Source organism: Puma concolor, chromosome B1, assembly GCF_028749965.1.
Source record: "Puma concolor isolate L17-30 chromosome B1, mPumCon1.1.hap2, whole genome shotgun sequence".
NCBI classification, from domain to species: domain Eukaryota; kingdom Metazoa; phylum Chordata; class Mammalia; order Carnivora; family Felidae; genus Puma; species Puma concolor.
This window is the reverse complement of record NC_141670.1, coordinates 69,456,888-69,474,152: the sequence shown is the minus strand read 5'-3', so window position 1 is coordinate 69,474,152 and position 17,265 is coordinate 69,456,888. Positions and strand designations below refer to the sequence as shown.

The 17,265-nt window shown below is 39.7% G+C and overlaps 1 protein-coding gene across 10 annotated transcripts in view; it reads left to right on the top strand.

Moving 5' to 3' along the window:
• RAPGEF2 (Rap guanine nucleotide exchange factor 2) overlaps nt 1-17,265 on the top strand; it is a 249,211-nt gene that overhangs the window by 79,694 nt on the left and 152,252 nt on the right. For 9 of the 10 annotated variants that reach the window (XM_086703964.1, XM_025922425.2, XM_086703960.1 and 6 more), the window contains exon 3: nt 6,357-6,413. In XM_086703964.1, the coding sequence (XP_086560090.1) occupies nt 6,357-6,413 (57 nt within the window). Of the gene's footprint in view, nt 1-1,791; nt 2,056-6,356; nt 6,414-17,265 lie in introns of those variants that run through there. The other variant, XM_086703965.1, reaches the window with a different exon arrangement.

Genomic DNA, 17,265 nt, shown 5'->3' with positions numbered 1-17,265 from the left:
TTTCCCGTTGAGAACTGGATGGCAGTGGCCATCCAGGCACAGGTAGGCCCCTTGCTGCCATCAGTATACCCGGCGTGCTCAGGGATTGGTCTGTCTCCTTCCTGCACATAGGATGGCAGCTGTGATGGCTTTGCTGCCTCAGTTAATGGCTGCTTTTCAGAGGTGATGTAAGTTATGGGGCTGAGAAAGGAGTGCAGCTTCTCACTAAGGGGGCTATTTGTCAAGGTACTGCGTTGATGCAAGTAGGCATGGCATTTGGCCAGTGTGGGTCTGGGCACTGCCTGACTTGGGCTTTTGGAATGTATCCTTTAGCCATCCTGCTGTGGGATACTGAGTGTGAAGAGTTACTCGGATGCCTTTAGTTATGTCTTCTACTTGCTGTAAAGCATGGTAATTAGCACACAGCTCTTGTTCTAAAACACCAAGTCACATCTTGACTCCTTTCCATAGTTGTGATCAGAAACCCAGCAGTACTCATTTGTGCCCTTGCCGTTGACACAAGCTCCATGCAAACTCTTCTGGCTAACTGGCTCCATCCAGTTCATATGGCTGTCCCTGTGTAAGAACACTTAAGGCTTGGATCTGTTTACTAGCCATCTAGGCTTGTTGAAATGCTTGCCTTGTCTTTGAGGACTAATCCCATTGGGCTCTTTTTAAATCAGTCTATAAATGTGCAGGAGCAATTGAGCCAGGCAAAGGATAAACTGATGCCCATATTCTAAGAGACCTATGAAAGTTTGCAAATGCTTTGAGGTGATGGGGTGTGGGATGTGCCTGTATTTAATCAGTACCTGCTGCAAAAACAACTTTTGTCTTCTCCGACCAGGTAACACCAAAGTACTTACCAATAAACCAGGGCCCTGTATTTTGTTTTTCTTGACTATTCATCCTTGACCTGTTAGGTGGGAAAGCAAGGCTGGCATAGTGGTCTTCAAACTGTAAAAAGACTCAGACGTTAACATTGTATCATTAATGTAATGAAACAAAGACTGCCTCTGGAATTGCCTGACAACTTAGGTTGCTGGCCACCATGCTGTGCCGGATCGAGGGGCTCTATCAATACCCCTGTGGTAGGGTGATGAATGCCTGTTGTTCTCCTTCCCAGATGAAAGAGAATTGTTCTTGGCTTTCTGGAACTCTGGGAATATCGAAAAAGGCATTAGCCAGGTCTAACACATCATGGTATGTACCCAGAACTTCCCCTTTTGGAGTCAACAAGAGACACGTTGGGCACAGTTGCATGAAGAGGGGGTACCACCTTGTTCTCTATGATCCACAGTCATTCTCTGTGTTCCATCTGGTTTCTTTACAGACAGCTAAGACTTTTATATCGAGTGTGAGTTGGTCATGTAATGCCCACTTTGGCTAATTCCTTAATTGTGCCTGTGGTTTCTTCGTGGCCTCCTGGGAGGGAATATTGTTTAATTGCCATTACCCTCTGTGAGACAGGTAGTATTACAAGTGTCCATTTTGCATCTCCTCTTGTTTGTTTGACCAAGCACACCCTCAATTTGAATTCCCCTGCAGTAGTTTGTAATGTTAGTCCTGAGAGGACATCCATTCCTAGAATGTATTTGGGTATTGGGGCTGTATACACCGAATAGGGTTTTGGTGGGCGTTAATCCTGTCTGCAGTTAGTACAACCTACTTCATTTGGACGACACCAGCCCCCTACCCATCGATGGCAGAGATGGGCCCTTGAAAGTGGTTGTTTCCATAAAGGAGAGTAAATTTGGCACCAGTATCAACCAGAGCTAAAACGGTCTGTTTGTTTCTTTTAGACCAATATATGGTGAGTTTTACCTGTGGCCTCTGGTCCCCGTACACCCTGATGGCAGCAGTCGAACCGCAATCCATGTCCTTTGCCTCTTTCCTAGTTCATAGAGAAGAGGCCTGCCATCCTCCCTCTGAGGGTGCCCTTGGCTATATCTGTACCCCCTTTGCTGTTCAGGATTAAATTTCTGCCAGAGCCTGACACGGACTTCATTGAATTATTTGTCTGCTTTCTTAAAGGGGGTCCCCACTGCCCTGAGGTCTCACTACATCTGGCAACAGGTAACATGCATAGGCCCCTTCTTTGTTTCTTCTCCTGTGAGTCCTTTGCCTTCATTCCTGCCTTTTGGATACCTCTTTTCTGATCTTTTCTGTTTCCCCTTGACCTGTGGCAGCTTGCCCAACCCACGATACAGGCTGTCCCATTAGGGGTTCAAGATGGACACAAGTGCCCTCTACCAGTGACTGGGGGCAGACTCTAACACATATCTTTAATATCCATGGCAAACTGTTAATTATCAGGATCTCTGTGGTGTTCAGCATAGACAGCGTGTTTCATCCCCAGCTCTTGTAGGATATGCTGGAGCTCTTCCATATTTTGCCATTGTAAAGGGGAGGTCAGTACACAACACCCCCCCCCCCCGCCCCCCTGCCTTGCTAGGCCAAGCTAATTTACAGCCCTGTACCACCGAGGAGAGTAAAAGGGTAACGTGACCTTTACTGACGGCGCTGGTGGGGATGCTGCTGTAAAACAAGGTGTGTGATAATGAACACCGTCTTGGATGTTTCCAGCCGAAAGCAAACGGCCTTCAGTGCCTACGTGCCACGTACGGAGCAATGATGCCACCATGGGTTCCCTTCCTTTATATCTGAATTTATCCCCCAATTCTGCTAGTTCAGTATCCGCCAGTGCTCAGGCGCCAGCAGGTTCTGGGTTCCACACTCCATGGGCATGACTGCTCTGCTTTCATCTTGGTTGTTAACAATAGGGTGAGCCAAGAGAATGGGGATTTTTATGGGCTTGTTCTAATTCGTCTGTTCCTCAGTAGAACTCTAGTTGCGTCCTACAACTTGGAATCCCAGGCCGGCTAGGAGATAACTGCCGGACTCGTTTGCCGGGCAATTTACCACCCTTCAGTTGGGTGTGCCAACAGTTATTAATTTAACATCTTGTTCCCTCAAGCAGATTATCAAGGTCTCTGCGGTTTCATTTGTGTTAATCTAGCTTTCCTCTTTAAATGCAGTTTCTTCTGTTGTTGGCATAACTTTCTTCACGACAGCTACATGGGCAGCCATTAGGAGGGGTCACCCAACTGTGGCAGCAGCCACTTGACCATTCATCCTTTTCTTAGTCAAATTAATCTTGGTCAATATTTCCTCTAGACCCTTAGGTATTTTCAGGGGCATCCCTATACTCATGTGGTGGGCTTGTCCATCAAAGATAAGGCTATAGGGCTCCACGTAGGTGTGGATGGCCAACCTGGGTTTTCCCCTGCAAATTTCCCTATTCCCTTTTCCCACATCTTGGTGCTCATGGGTTTTTTTTCCTGGCTTCCTGGCTGGCTCACCAGTTGTGTGATCATACCCCAGCACACTCTAAGTCAGGGGTGGGTGATTGTTCTGTGAGGCAGAAGAAATGACCTAGAGATAGCCAGTGAGACATAGGTTTATTGGGGAAATATACGATAGGGAGTCCAGAAGTGACAGACTGGACACAAAGCATCTTGTTGCAGGGATATACATGCAGCAAGCTTTTATACTGTAGCAACTAGCCTAGCAACTATCTGTAGCCCTTCCCCTCCCTGCATGGCCAGTGTTCCAAGGAGCTCAAGGCCTGTCATCCAGACATTCTTTGTTACAAAGGAGATGTTCCTGGTCAGCCACTCCCTGAGACCCTGACCTTGAACCCTGAATAACATGTTCTTCTGCATATTCTGCTTGATGGGAATACAGAGGGAGGATGAGATCTCCACATTCACGAGATAGTGATTAACAGGGGCATTCAGAGTGTGCTTGTACAAACAAGTCTTCCATCACTTACCATACATATGGCAAGAATGGGTGCTGGGCTGCTTTGACTTTGTAGTCAAAGGAAGTAACATTTGAGTCATTGCAGCTGTGCAGAAATCTCTGCAGTGTATTGATGCCCCAGATGCCTGGCCATGGGAACAGTCTTGGTGCATGAAGGCACCAAGGATAAGGAGTTTGGATTTCTTCCAAAGGTAGCAGAGATTAAGAACAGAGGTGTGAGATGATCTGAGTTAGAAAGATCTCTCTGGAAGCCATGTGGAGAATAGACAAGAGATGTGCAAAAGTAGAAGCAGAAATCTACATTTGTAGACTCGGTCAGTTTGAGAGGATATATTTTGGAAACAGATGCTGGCAGAAAGATGGGATATGAAGAAAAGGGAGGAGTCAAGGATAACGATTCCAAGGTTTTTGGCCTAAACAGTTGGGTACTGATGGTGGAAAGGCCAATTTTGGAGAAGAAATTTAAGATCTCTTTGGACATTTTGAACATGAAATGGCAAGTACACAGCCAGTGGCTAGTTGAGTGGGCATTTAGATGAGTGGGTATCATGGTGAGAGATTAGGTGTGGGGCATTGTTTTGGAAATCATCAGTTTATAAATTAAATTTAAAATCACAGAAAGTATGAAATTACACGGTGCAGAGAAGAAGAGAGCTGATAACACTCAAAAGTCAGGTACAGGAATGGAATGGGAGGAGAATCCAAAGGAGACAGAAAAAATGACCAAGAAGTTAAGAGGAAAATCAGGAGACCGAAGACAGGAAGCCTCTGAGAAGATGACAGTGTAAGGAAAAAAAGGAGTCATCGAATGTTCCTGAGAAGTGGAATTAAGATAACACAGAGAATGCTAATAACTTTTAGAGCCTATGCATTTTCAGGGAGCAAATGGTGGAGGAGTGATAAGAAGGTGAGAAAATAGAGGTAGAATATATAGACAGTCTAAGTGGGGAATTTCTGTCATGGGTAAAGCAAAATGTAGATAATAGCTGGAGGGGAGGATATATGGTCAAGAGAGGTGTCCCCCTCCCCCACACAATAGGTGAAGCTGATGTGTTTATATTTATATATATAAATGTTTTTATGTTTATTTTTGAGAGAGAGAGACAGAGCATAAGTGGGGGAGGAGCAGAGAGAAAGGGAGACATAGAATCTGAAGCAGGCTCCAGGCTTTGAGCTGTCAGCACAGAGCGCGATGCGGGGCTCAAATCCATGAGCTGCAAGATCGTGACCAGAGCCAAAGTCAGATGCTTAACTGACTGAGCCACCCAGGCGCCACAGATGTGTTTATATATTAAAGGAAGTGGTTCAGGAAAGAGGTAGAAATGGATGGTGATGTTGGAGATGGAGGTAAGCCTGAAGGAATGCAGGGTCTACTGTAGGAGAAGGAAAGATCCAGGGAAGAGGTTGGGGCAAGGATTCTTTTGTTTTTACAGGAAATAAGGCAGAGCTATTATGTAATAGAAGACCAGGTATTTTTAGGCCTATCACTTGTGATTCTTATCCTTTCTTATGAAGAATTGGTGTGATTCAGTCTATTAAAAAAAACTATATATATTAATGATGTGTATTCAGGGTTTGATGTCTCCTGGAGTTAAGTGATACTCTGTTGGAATGTTTCAAGTAAGGGTTTGAGAGGACCTGTAAAGTTAAGGTGGTGGAGTAAGAAGAACAAGGAAAAGAATATCCAAGAGAGTTGTCTTCAAGTGAAAAATCAAGAGTATGTGGTGTTTATTGGATTTAGCAACAGGAAAGATGGCTGTAGGCTAATACCAGTGTTGCACAAACTGTGGACCACTAGCCCATTGACCAAAATGGAAGTGCTGTTGAACTAATCAGTTTTATGGCCAATTTTTTATTTGCTAGTTTCTTCGTAAGTAGGAATAGTCATTTTCTCTTTTGCATTTCTGTATTTTTTGGAAATTTTACTTGGGGTTAATATAATAGGATGTTTCCTGAAGATGCTGTTCTTATGGTAATTTTGAATGTTTAAACATTTATTCATATTTTCCATAATTTCTGTAATTTTTTCCTTAAGAATGAATCAGCCAAAATAAATCTTAAAGTTATAAAGCCTTCCGTTAGTCGTTAGTCATGAAAATACTGAGTTAATAAAAACCTACTTTTGTCTGAAATTACATGCTGTTAAGTAACATCAGCATGAATGACATTATCATTTTTTAAATTAAGAGGCTCTCCTTTCTGATTTTTAGGTTATTTCTCATTTTCTGCTTACTTCAGAGAACATTAATTTGTCCACATGTCATTTACAAAGTGTAAAACACATACAATTTTGTTCCCTATACAATAAACATGACAAAATTGACATATAACAAACTTTTTTCTAGCATCTCTTTACCAGATTTTATTTTATTTTGTTCACCTAGGTACCAAAAATATGTGTCTTGAGGCTAATAAATGATTGTGACAGTTCATATACAGTAATCTTAACTTTTTAGACTACATGTCTCTTTTATGTTTTTAAACTATTAGTATGTTTTTTCATGAGGTATGTTGAACTCATGTCTATTTTTGTTTTTTTTTTTTTTTTACAGGTTAATGTGCGAAACTGTGAGATATGAAAGACACGAAGCGAATGAAGTTTTATACTAGTAGGTGTTTCCTTTCTCTTTGTATAGTGGATACTGCAGCAACTAAATAATTTCCTTAAAGTATCATAGAAGTATTAGTAACGGCTAAGTCATCGTTACCTTAATTTTGCATTAACTCATTTTTTTGTAGTTTAGAAACGTAAAACATTGCAACTACTACCTGTCATAAAGGAAAAGCTTACAGTCCTTTGCTAAGTTCACATCTATACCCATATATCTCTCACTTGTGGTTCAGAGATGTTATTTCATATTATGGAGTATTTTGACATTTTTATCTTTATGAAATAAGAAACAGTATAGTATTTCAAACAGAACAAAATACATATTCCTACAACCACACCAAATGAGATGTAACGATAGCATAAATGTCATATTTTAGTTTATAATTCTTTCAGAAATAGGAAAATAGCCTGCCCACATCCCTTTGGGCATAGTTTGTCCTAGAAATAATACTGATATTTCTTTCAAGATGTATAACATTACCTTGAAAAAATGACAATTTTTTTTAAAGAATGTAACAAGCATATAGTAGATAAATATTATTGTATTAAGGATATATAAACTGGATTACTGGGCATATTATTTTATGTTTGCCATGACTCACTGTTGTTCTGTTGACTTTCTGTTTTTCAAAACACTTACTAAATACATAATTACTGCTTTCCATACGTATTGTAGGGAATATTTATTGAAATAAATAAAATCCAGCTTCTCCCCTTAAGGAGGGTAAAATTATAGTATCTTGAAGGGGGCAGAAATAGAATAAAAGGAAAACAACAACAGCAACAACAAAAAGTAACCAACCAAAACAACTGAGAATACAGATAGGTACTGAGGGTTGGAGAAGTACAGGGGAAGCCTTGAGGTAAATGGGGAGAGTCACAGAGATGCGGCCCTCTGAACTAGGTCTCAAAAGTGTATCTGGTGGTCTAGAGAGATTTTCCTGGCAGAAGGAGCAGCCTAAGTGTGGGGATACAGAGAGGGAAGGGGCCTGGTCTGATGTTTTGAATATTATGGCAAGTTTAGGGCAACTGACATGCGGTGTGCGTCAAGATGACAAATCAAGAGTCAGGCTGCAACCATGTTTGCTTGTGAATGTGTTGTTAAAAATACCGATCGTGATTCTTTAGGCCATTGGAAATGAGTTTTTCCTCCTCCTAAATCACATTGTGTGATGGAGATATATAAATGCTCACAATATTGGAGACAGTAGTATGATGGACCCTATGTACGCATAATCCAACATTGTTACTGCTGGCCAGTTATGTTCCATCTCTTATTCCTGCTTCCACCTTCTACTGGATTATTTTAAGTAAATCCAGACATTTCAATTCATCCATATTTTTTTATTTTGTTATGTATATTTATCTTTAAAAGATAAAGACTTAAAAAAAAATCTTAACCAACGATATTATCACCAAACCTTAAGAAATAATTCTTTAATGTCTTGAAAATATTCAAAATCTCTTTGTCTCAAAAAATCTTTTTGTACAGTTTGTTTATTGGTTGATACTTTTCTTAAGTCTCTCTCTCTTTTTTAATGTTTTTGTTTATTTTTGAGAGAGAGAGAGTGAGCGAGCGGGAGAGGGGCAGAGAGAGAGGGAGACACAGAATACGAAGCAGGCTCCAGTCTCTGAGCTGTCAGCACAGAGTCCAACGTGGGGCTCGAACTCACGAACCACAAGATCATGCATGACCTGGCCGCAAGTCAGATGCTTAACCAACTGAGCCACCCAGGCGCCCCACTCTTTAGTCTCTTTTAATCTGTAGCTAGGTTGCCAGTTTTCAAGCAGCAAAATGATGTGACCAAATGCCTCCCCATTCTTCCTCTCAAAGATGATACTTGAAAATACAAAGGTGGATTTGATTGAGTGGCTGGGCAGGGAGATTAGTGAGAAGACAGTTGAAGTAACATGAGGGGGTGATGCTTGAACTGAGGCCAACTGAAAGAATGGGGCTGTCAGAGATGGAGTTTAGAAAGAAGATGCAGGTGGAGCTGACCTAGGATGTAAAGTTAGAACTTCTGAAACTCTGACATCTAGGGGCTGTTTAACAGGCAATTGTAAATATCCAGTCTAGAGCTTAAAAGAATGTACATCAAATGTAGAAGAATAGTGACCAGGATATATTTGCTAATGAGAAAACTTAACAAGAGGCAAAACCCTTACCATATTTATTCCTGAAAAATTCAAGATATAAATATCTTAGAATATTTGTTTCTTTTAGGAGCAATTAGAAGCTATCAGTGGAATGGGTGTACAGATATCAGGGTTGGAAACCTCTGATGAATAGTATTAACATTCATTGAAGAAGTTCTAGTGGCAGTAAGTGACAAACTTTCTATTAATTTGTCCTCCTTTAAAACATGGTTTTGGTAGTAATGATGGTGAGGAAATAGCAAACATTTAAACAAGTACTTCCTGTGTCCCACATGCTCTAATAAGTGCTTCATATGCATTATTATACTTATTCCTTATAGCTGACTTGTGGGGTAGCTGTTATCATCAACCCAGTTTTACACATGAAGGGATTGAGGCTTTCAGAGGCTAAGGAACTTGCTAAGGTCTCATTGCTGAAAGTGTGATGTGGATTTGAGCCTGGACATTGTGATTCTGCCATGTTAGCTGTTATGCCAATCACCAACCTTTTTCCGGCCTTTTTCATGCCATCATAAGAATGGCACCATAAAACAAGGATATTTCTTGTGTGCAAGTTAATACAAGCACATCATCTCTCCCTGCTGCTGGCTCCCCCAGGGGTGATGAAACCCACCTTCAGTTCTACCTACATTATTCTGAGTCCCTAATAATTCTTACATACAGTTCATTTAAACTGAAGTTTACAGTGTCTTTAAATATATCTTGAGTTTTTTTTTTTAAGTCAGTTTAGACAGTAAATGTGAGCTATGCTTGCTGATAATGCAAAGCCATGTGTTAGATAACCCTAAACTGATTGCATTAGGCTAGAGTTTGTACATAAAGTTGATTGTAGCAGTTGCTTATTTTTGACTGGTTAGAATTAGGTGACAGTGTTAGTGAGCAGTGAAAGTCTTTAGATACTCAGGAGATCATGATTTTGTAAGACCAGAAATTCACAGAGACTTATGTAGATCACTTAATCAGATTCCTAGTAATTGGCCAATCTTGTGATGAAGGGTAATTGCAGCATTTTCTTCTGTAACCCTTGAAGAGACATGTTCCTGCTCTTACCAATTTGTGTAAATGCAGCTTTGAAAATTAAAGAACACTTGTATTTGTGGTGTATATAAATCTGTGATAATTTAATAATACTGTCCCTCTTTTTGGGACCTGTTATTATTAACTCATGAGGGACATGACTTGTCTGTTCTTGGTCTCCCTTGGGCTTCAAGAATAGTCTAGTCAGACTATCAAAGACTTCTAGAGTATGGTTTTATGATCAAGAGATGAGTATTTTTTTTCCTTATTATGTTTGTGTACTGGTAACTTCTAAGTCTATGGCTTTAATCGTTCACCAGGTAAATGTAATAGTCTTTTGATCCAACTCTGTACCTCATTTTTCTTATCTATGAAATGGAAACAATAATATTAGTACCTACCCTTTAGTGTTGGTGTTAGGATAATATCAGTACTATGTGTAAAATATGTAGAGCATTGCATACATAATAAGTGTATAAAAATGCTATCATTGTCATCAGTGTTTTGATAATTTACATTTTGGTCTCCCAATTTTTTAGCTGCTTTAAACTTTTGTTTGAAGGAATTGTGGTAGTGATGTCTAACTCCCATGGTGTTCCTGTTTTAGCATAAACCAACAGGATGACAAAAATGCCACTTTAAGATGTATCAAGGTTAGGGGGAGATTTGTGGTTCTGATAAATTTGAATTTGTAAAAATTTAGAATTTGACCACTTAGAATTCAATATTGGTACTAGAAAGATAGATAACAGTAGTTGAACTTAGTACAGTGGATGAGACTATCAAGTAATTTCTGCCTTCCTTTCACATGTTATCTACTATGTGCTAGCTATTTTGCTTGCTTAGGAGTACCAAGTTGCACGATGTAAATTCCTAACCTGAGGAACTTTAGGGATATTTTTGCCTGAAGAATTTAAGAAATGAGATAAGCAATATGTCCTTTCAGCTTCAGTTTTTCTTTAGGGGCCAGCCATCCTCACGATTTCAGTTTAATTTATTTATTTTTTTTTTTCAACGTTTATTTATTTTTGGGACAGAGAGAGACAGAGCATGAACGGGGGGAGGGGCAGAGAGAGAGGGAGACACAGAATCGGAAACAGGCTCCAGGCTCTGAGCCATCAGCCCAGAGCCTGACGCGGGGCTCGAACTCACGGACCGCGAGATCATGACCTGGCTGAAGTCGGACGCTTAACCGACTGCGCCACCCAGGCGCCCCTTCAGTTTAATTTATAGTTACATTTGAAGTGCTAAAAACCTTTGGATCAGAAACTCAACCATTATAGTTTTTTAGAAGTGGGCACGTGCACCCCCACACCCATGTGACAAATATGTGTAACGGTATTTCTGTGCTAACTTTCCACATATATGTCTGTCTGAATGCTTTGGTTTCCAAAAGAGTTTGTGTAGCATTTTGTTAGGAGGTTTACCTTTCTTTATTGCAGGAGAGGAAATTGTTCCTCCATTGAAAACAAAACAAAACAAAACAAAAAGCTGCATTGAGGCTTATCCAGTCTTTTTAAAGCATTTTTTATTGAAATCTGTAAATGTGCAATTTAAATATTTTTTTATTTATTTTTATTTTTTTTAACGTTTATTTATTTTTGAGACAGAGAGAGACAGAGCATGAACAGGGGAGGGGCAGAGAGAGAGGGAGACACAGAATCTGAAACAGGCTCCAGGCTCTGAGCTGTCAGCACAGAGCCTGACGCGGGGCTCGAACTCACAGACTGTGAGATCATGACCTGAGCTGAAGTCAGACGCTTAACTGACCAAGCCACCCAGGCGCCCCTGTAAATGTGCAATTTAAAACTTCAAGCCTCAGCTGCAGCCCTCATTGCTTGTAGCAGCCTTTTCATTTATTGACTTGGTTTCCTGTTTTCACAGCAGCTATCCTGAATTGTCACTTCTCTGCAAGGCCGCCAGCCCACTGCTGTCCCCTTCGTTCCTTCCCACTCCTCCTCTAGAGAGTTTGCTTCAGGCTTTACTTTCTGTTCTCAAATACCCGGTTTATGTGTGGCCACATGTGTCTCCTGACTCACCCATCCCTCCAGGGCTTCAGGGAGAGGTGTCTGGTTTCCTGAACAGTGTGGTTATTCCTGTTCCCTCCTGTGCTTGTGGCCTCTCCTCCTGCCCCCTTTCCTGCAGACTCTAAGTGTGTCTTCCATCTTTAAGAAAGTTCTCCTTTGGAGGTGCCGGGGGGCGGGGGGGGGGGGCTCAGTTGGTTAAGTATCCAACTCTTGATTTCAGCTCAGGTCACGATGCCATGGTCTGTGGGATTCAGCTCCGCATTGGGCTCTGTGCTGACAGTGTAGAGCCTGCTTGGGATTCTCTCTGTCCCTCTCTTGCCCCCCCCCCCCCACGCTCTCTCTCTCTCTCTCTCAAAATAAACAAATAAACATTAAAAAAAAAAAACTGGTAAGCAAAAATATATTGTTTAAAAAAAAGTTCTCCTTTGACTCTTTGGCCCATATCCAATTCTTGTACTGCTTTTTCCTTCCAGATGTGGCCAGGCTTTTATTTTGTTATATTATTATTTTTATTTACCTTACTCATCTGCTACCTACGTTGCTTTAGCTCCTTAAAAAAGAAAAAAAGAAACAAAATACTTAAAATCGCCTTTCTTTCCCAGCAAGATATAATCATAATTTTTAAGTATCCTCCTTGTCCATGTGTCCCTAATTTCTCTTACTTGTATGTGTGTATGGAGAAAATTTTGAAACCTAAGATTTTCATTTACATGAAGAAATTATATTTTTAAAGAATTAGTCTTTGCATAGGACTGTAGAACAAGGATGTTTAGCCACCAAGCTTGGCATGTTATGAGGTATACATGTGCTGTAGGTAAATATGAAAGTTCAAATACACGCTTGCACGTACACATCTACCCACGCATAGATGTACTTGAGAAGATTGTTTTATATACACATGGTAATACTGTAAGGCTTCATAGCAATAATATTTTCATATTTACTATCGGTCTTTAAATTAAAATGTTTTATATTTGTGGTGAATGGAAGAGTAAATAAGAGCATTTTAGAAATTATTTAATTTGTAAACTCTGTCAGGGCAGGCCCTGTGTGTGTGTTTCAGGTTTACATTTGCTATGCCTAGTACAGAAGTTTTCATTAGTCTGTTCGCTCTTATTTTTTGAATTCATTTTAAAGGAAGATACTCCATTTTCAAAGGAAGATGAGCCAATAAAGACCTTCATTGTGGTCTAATTTTGTAATAAAAGAGCTGACAGCACTAGGTGTTAGATTCTTCGTATCAATTTTTTTGCAAAACTACTTAGTGAATAAAACTCTCTGAACTCTCAAATTTAGCGATTTAAAGAAATATATAGTCAATAAATAAGGCTTAATTATTTCATATGCATTCTGTTAAGTACGAGTTAGTGGTAGTTTTCCAGAGTCATTTTTTTTTCAGATTTGGCTGCTCTTCTAAATTTGATAAATTGTTTCTTGAGCCCTTGAATATATCCCTCCACCCTCAGTATAGCTGAATGACTGATTGATGTATTGTAATAAATATGTAATCTGCACTGACATTTTTTCTTTCAGTCAAAAAAAGAAGTGTTTTGAATAACTTAATGGCTCCCAAGACATCACTCCTTCATTTCATTTTTTAAATGAGTTTTATAAGTTTAAGAATGACTCCATTAATGAGGCTACAGAATTTTCAGCTTTACTAGTTCTTCAGTAGTTTTAGGTTGTTCATTCTGCTGGTTAAGAGAAACATGATTTTTAGAAAATACAGGTCTACTATATTCCCAATATTTTCAAAATACTAATTTTCCCCCCAAATGAAGCTGAAATAGCCTTAGTATTTTCATCAGTTTTCAGAGTTCTTACTGATGATACTTTCCTTTTTCATGGTTCCAAGCCCCTGTAATTGAGTTGCTAATGAATGGAGAATAAAGATTTTCTGAAGAACTTCATGTGAGAATGGTGCTTTTTTTCCCCTAGAGTTTTTATTTATAAAAGTGAAGTAATGTTCTTATAATTTAGAACTTTTAGGAAATAAAACAAAAAGTTCCCCTCTACTTTTTAAATGTGTTCTTTTCATAGGTATGGTAATTTATATATAACTAAATATTATTAAGTATATAATTTTATTATAAAATATTTCTTCTCTATGGGTTAAAAATATAAATGCTAAAACCTTTAACTCTTGGTAGAGCTCTTTCTAAAATAGGTTTTATATTTTATGCCTGAGTAAAAATGGTGTGGGCTTACCTTTCTTTTGACCTGATATTCTTAGGGTCACTTACAATGCTGTGTTGCCTTAATTAATCTTGTGAGTGTACTTTGTGCCATTGGCCATACAAAAATAAATAACACAAACAATACATATTTGGTCTTTGAACTTATAGCTAGCTTACTGCCCCATCAGAGGAGAAAAAACGAAAACAAAAACAAAACAACTAATGATTAAACTTTTTGATAAACCCAGTAACAAAAGTGAGGTAATGCATTTGTGAAAAAGATTAAAATTATTGTGTATCAGAAAAGCCATCTGCATATTGGAAGGCCGCCATTGTTAGAACTTCTTTTTTAAGCCATGGAACACTTTGTTCATAGGAAATCCTATTTAGCTCAATAGCAGTAGCTATTATGGTTAGAAGAAGGTTGAACAGTGTGTAGTCCCAAGGGGCTCACAAAGTACATATTCAAAACCTCTGATGTGAGGGAACTGCTGGATCCTGTAAAAGGATAGAGGATAATTTGCTGTAAATAAGTAAAGTTATTTTCTTGTTGGTTTTTGGCACAATTGCATATTTGAGAGTCAAATCCGAGCCCATCAGAAGAGTATAATGAAAAGTGTAGGTGAGCAGAAATAAGGACCTGCACTTAAGCAGAGGGCTTCGATTAAGAGGCCTGGGGCTTGGGGGGTTGGGAGGCACTGAAAGAACCTGATGATAGGCTGTGGAGAAGGAGAATAGGAAGATTTTCTGTTTTCTGGTTTTATCCTCTTGTTGGATGCTAGTGCCCAGATAGTGGATGCAGAAAAAGAAACAGGCATTTTTCCTAGTTTTGGTCACTGTGGCTGGCCCTGTGGGATTCCTGGCTAGCTGTCTCCGGTTAGTTATTGGAGTTTTTGTTAGTCTTCATTTTATTTCCCTTTCTGGTGTTTTACCCCAGATGTGGAGCCGGTAACCCACATACAAGTGATAAGAATCCTGTCTCCATTTCTCTCAGATGCCAGCAGCTTTGTTGTTTGAATATGGCATAACATCCTCTCTAAAATATCCACAAAATGGGTATTTGATGTGTGGGGTCTTGGTGGTCCATAACTTCTCTAGGATTGCTGTGTACCCACCTCTTCCCCGACTGGTCTTCCTAACCACTGTTTGCACACATTTCACTGGTGCTGGCATCACCCTTTCTTATTCACCATGACTTCCGTGTTCTTGCTTCTCTGTGTTCTAATGCCCTTGTTAGCGTTGCCCCAGAGAAAACACTGTAGAGGTGCCTCTTCGCATCCCTGGGTCACTTCTGACTTGTGCCAATGGCACGTTGCACTTGATCTGCTAAAGTGGGAGGGATTCCTTCTTGGAGCTCCACTGCCCTCCTCATGCCATATTTTGTCAGGGTCATCTTGCAAAGCGCTAATTTCTGGTTCAAAATTGTTTGGATTTTGCAAAGGTACCGTTCTTACCATTTTTTCAGTTTCTGTTTGTGGCCACCACCCCTCGCCACCTTAGATACTTATTTTGAGTTAAATATTACTCTAAGTATCTTTTGCCCACACCTGCCTCGCCCACTCTTGCCACTCTTCTTTTGTTACAAATCTTTCTCTCTCCTCACTTTGCCTTTATTTCCTATATTACCATAAGCTGCCATAAGCAGCCCTTTTGGGTTGATTGGGCTCCACAAAACTCGATTAAGTTTTCATATTGTATTAATAACTGAATGAAGTAGCCTTTTCATGTTACTTTTTTGCTCTCTAATAGCCATCTTTGCTGAGCTAAATAGTTTTCTTTGGGTGGTGATCAATGATTCTTTCAACTCCCTTGTCAACTTCAACTTGATCACTTGTATTAGCTTCCTGCTTTGTAAATAAGGAATGTGAACACCATACGCAGCTCTTTCATGTGGAAACATCGCCACCGTGTGGACTGACAGGATATTGCTAAGGAAGTTCTTTTAGCCTAGTTTCATTTTTCTGATTACTGGTAAACTGACATTCACATCTTTGACTTTCACTTTAAATACTATATCTGAGTTGGTGTGTATTAAATTATTAATTCATTAAGAAAATAGCTGAGTGCCAATTAAGCATTGTGTAGTATATGTATATATTGGGGTGCTGGTGAGTTAGAGGAGTTTAAAAGCTAATGGGGGATGACTCCTAAAATAAATATTATGACTGGCAACTGCTTAATGTGAGCATGTACAAAATGCTCTGGGAACTCAGGAGGAGAGTGACTCAATTTATTTGGAAGCCACTAAAACACTTCTCAGAGGAAGTGGTAGTTAGCCTGGAATTCAAAGGATGAGTAATAAGTTTACTAGATAAAAGGTACTGTTTAGAAGCTGGAACAGCAGGTTTGTCCAAAGGCCCTGAGGCTTTGGTGGGGAAAAAGTCAGCATGGCTGAACAGGTGAAGTTTGCAGCATAGGATATTTGGGGTTATGAGCAGAGGATAAAGTTGTACATTGGCCTTTTTAGAAATGGTCATAAGAGAGGAAAAGAGATGAAGAGAGCTAGTATTTTTTATGTACCTATTATGCAAGAACCTGCATATATACTGTTTTGTTAAATCCAAGTAACGTTGTGAAAAAGGTATTGGTAGCTCCATTTTACAGTTGAGGAACTAGAATCTTAGAATTTAAGTTCACCAGGATCACATGGCTGGTAGGAAAGAATATATGTTCCCAAACCTTTGTCCTTTGCATAGCCACATACTGCTTCCTTCACGTGCTTTGTCAAGGGGTTTGGACTTTCTCCGGTTAGGGAACCATGGGTTATAAGCAGAAACATGATCTGATTTGCCTGAGCAAATGATAACTAAAATGGTGCCCAGTTTCTACCTGGTACAGCACATAGTTCCGTCTAAAAGATTCAGTGTAGTTGGAGGAAGACACCTAAATACCTCAGGACTAAGAATTCAAAGAGAAAAATATAAAATAGGATGAAATTAGATGGGATAAATATTTTGGAATTTGGAAAACAGTGACTGAGAAGATGTTACTACAGAAATAGGGTTTGAGCCATTGCTTTAAGGTACAATGTGATTGAGAAGATGGAGAAGGGCCAGTATCTTGGACAGACTGGAAGAGGTGGGAAGGGACAGGCAGGAAAGGAGTCTCCCGGAAGTAATGGGTTTGTGTTGAGGAGCAGAAGGAAATAAGGTGGGGAGAGAAGGACAGCAGATTACACACTTGCCTGTTCCCTGTTATTCCAAGTCTACACTTGCCATTTTGGTTTAGTCTTGTCTTAAAGGACATCATGCATTTTTGATTACTTCAGAGTCCTTTTAATTATACTGGGAGTGAATCAATCATGGTACATTTAAATTTTTGTTTTGTTTGGGTTTATTCATTTTTTTCCTCGTTGATGAAATAAAAAACAGGAGGCTTTTAGAGTACCTTGTCACACAGCTAGGCTTTGTGGCTTTCATTTTGTCAATTGCAGAATGGGCTGTATTGGCATCAAATCGGTTGTCCAATATAG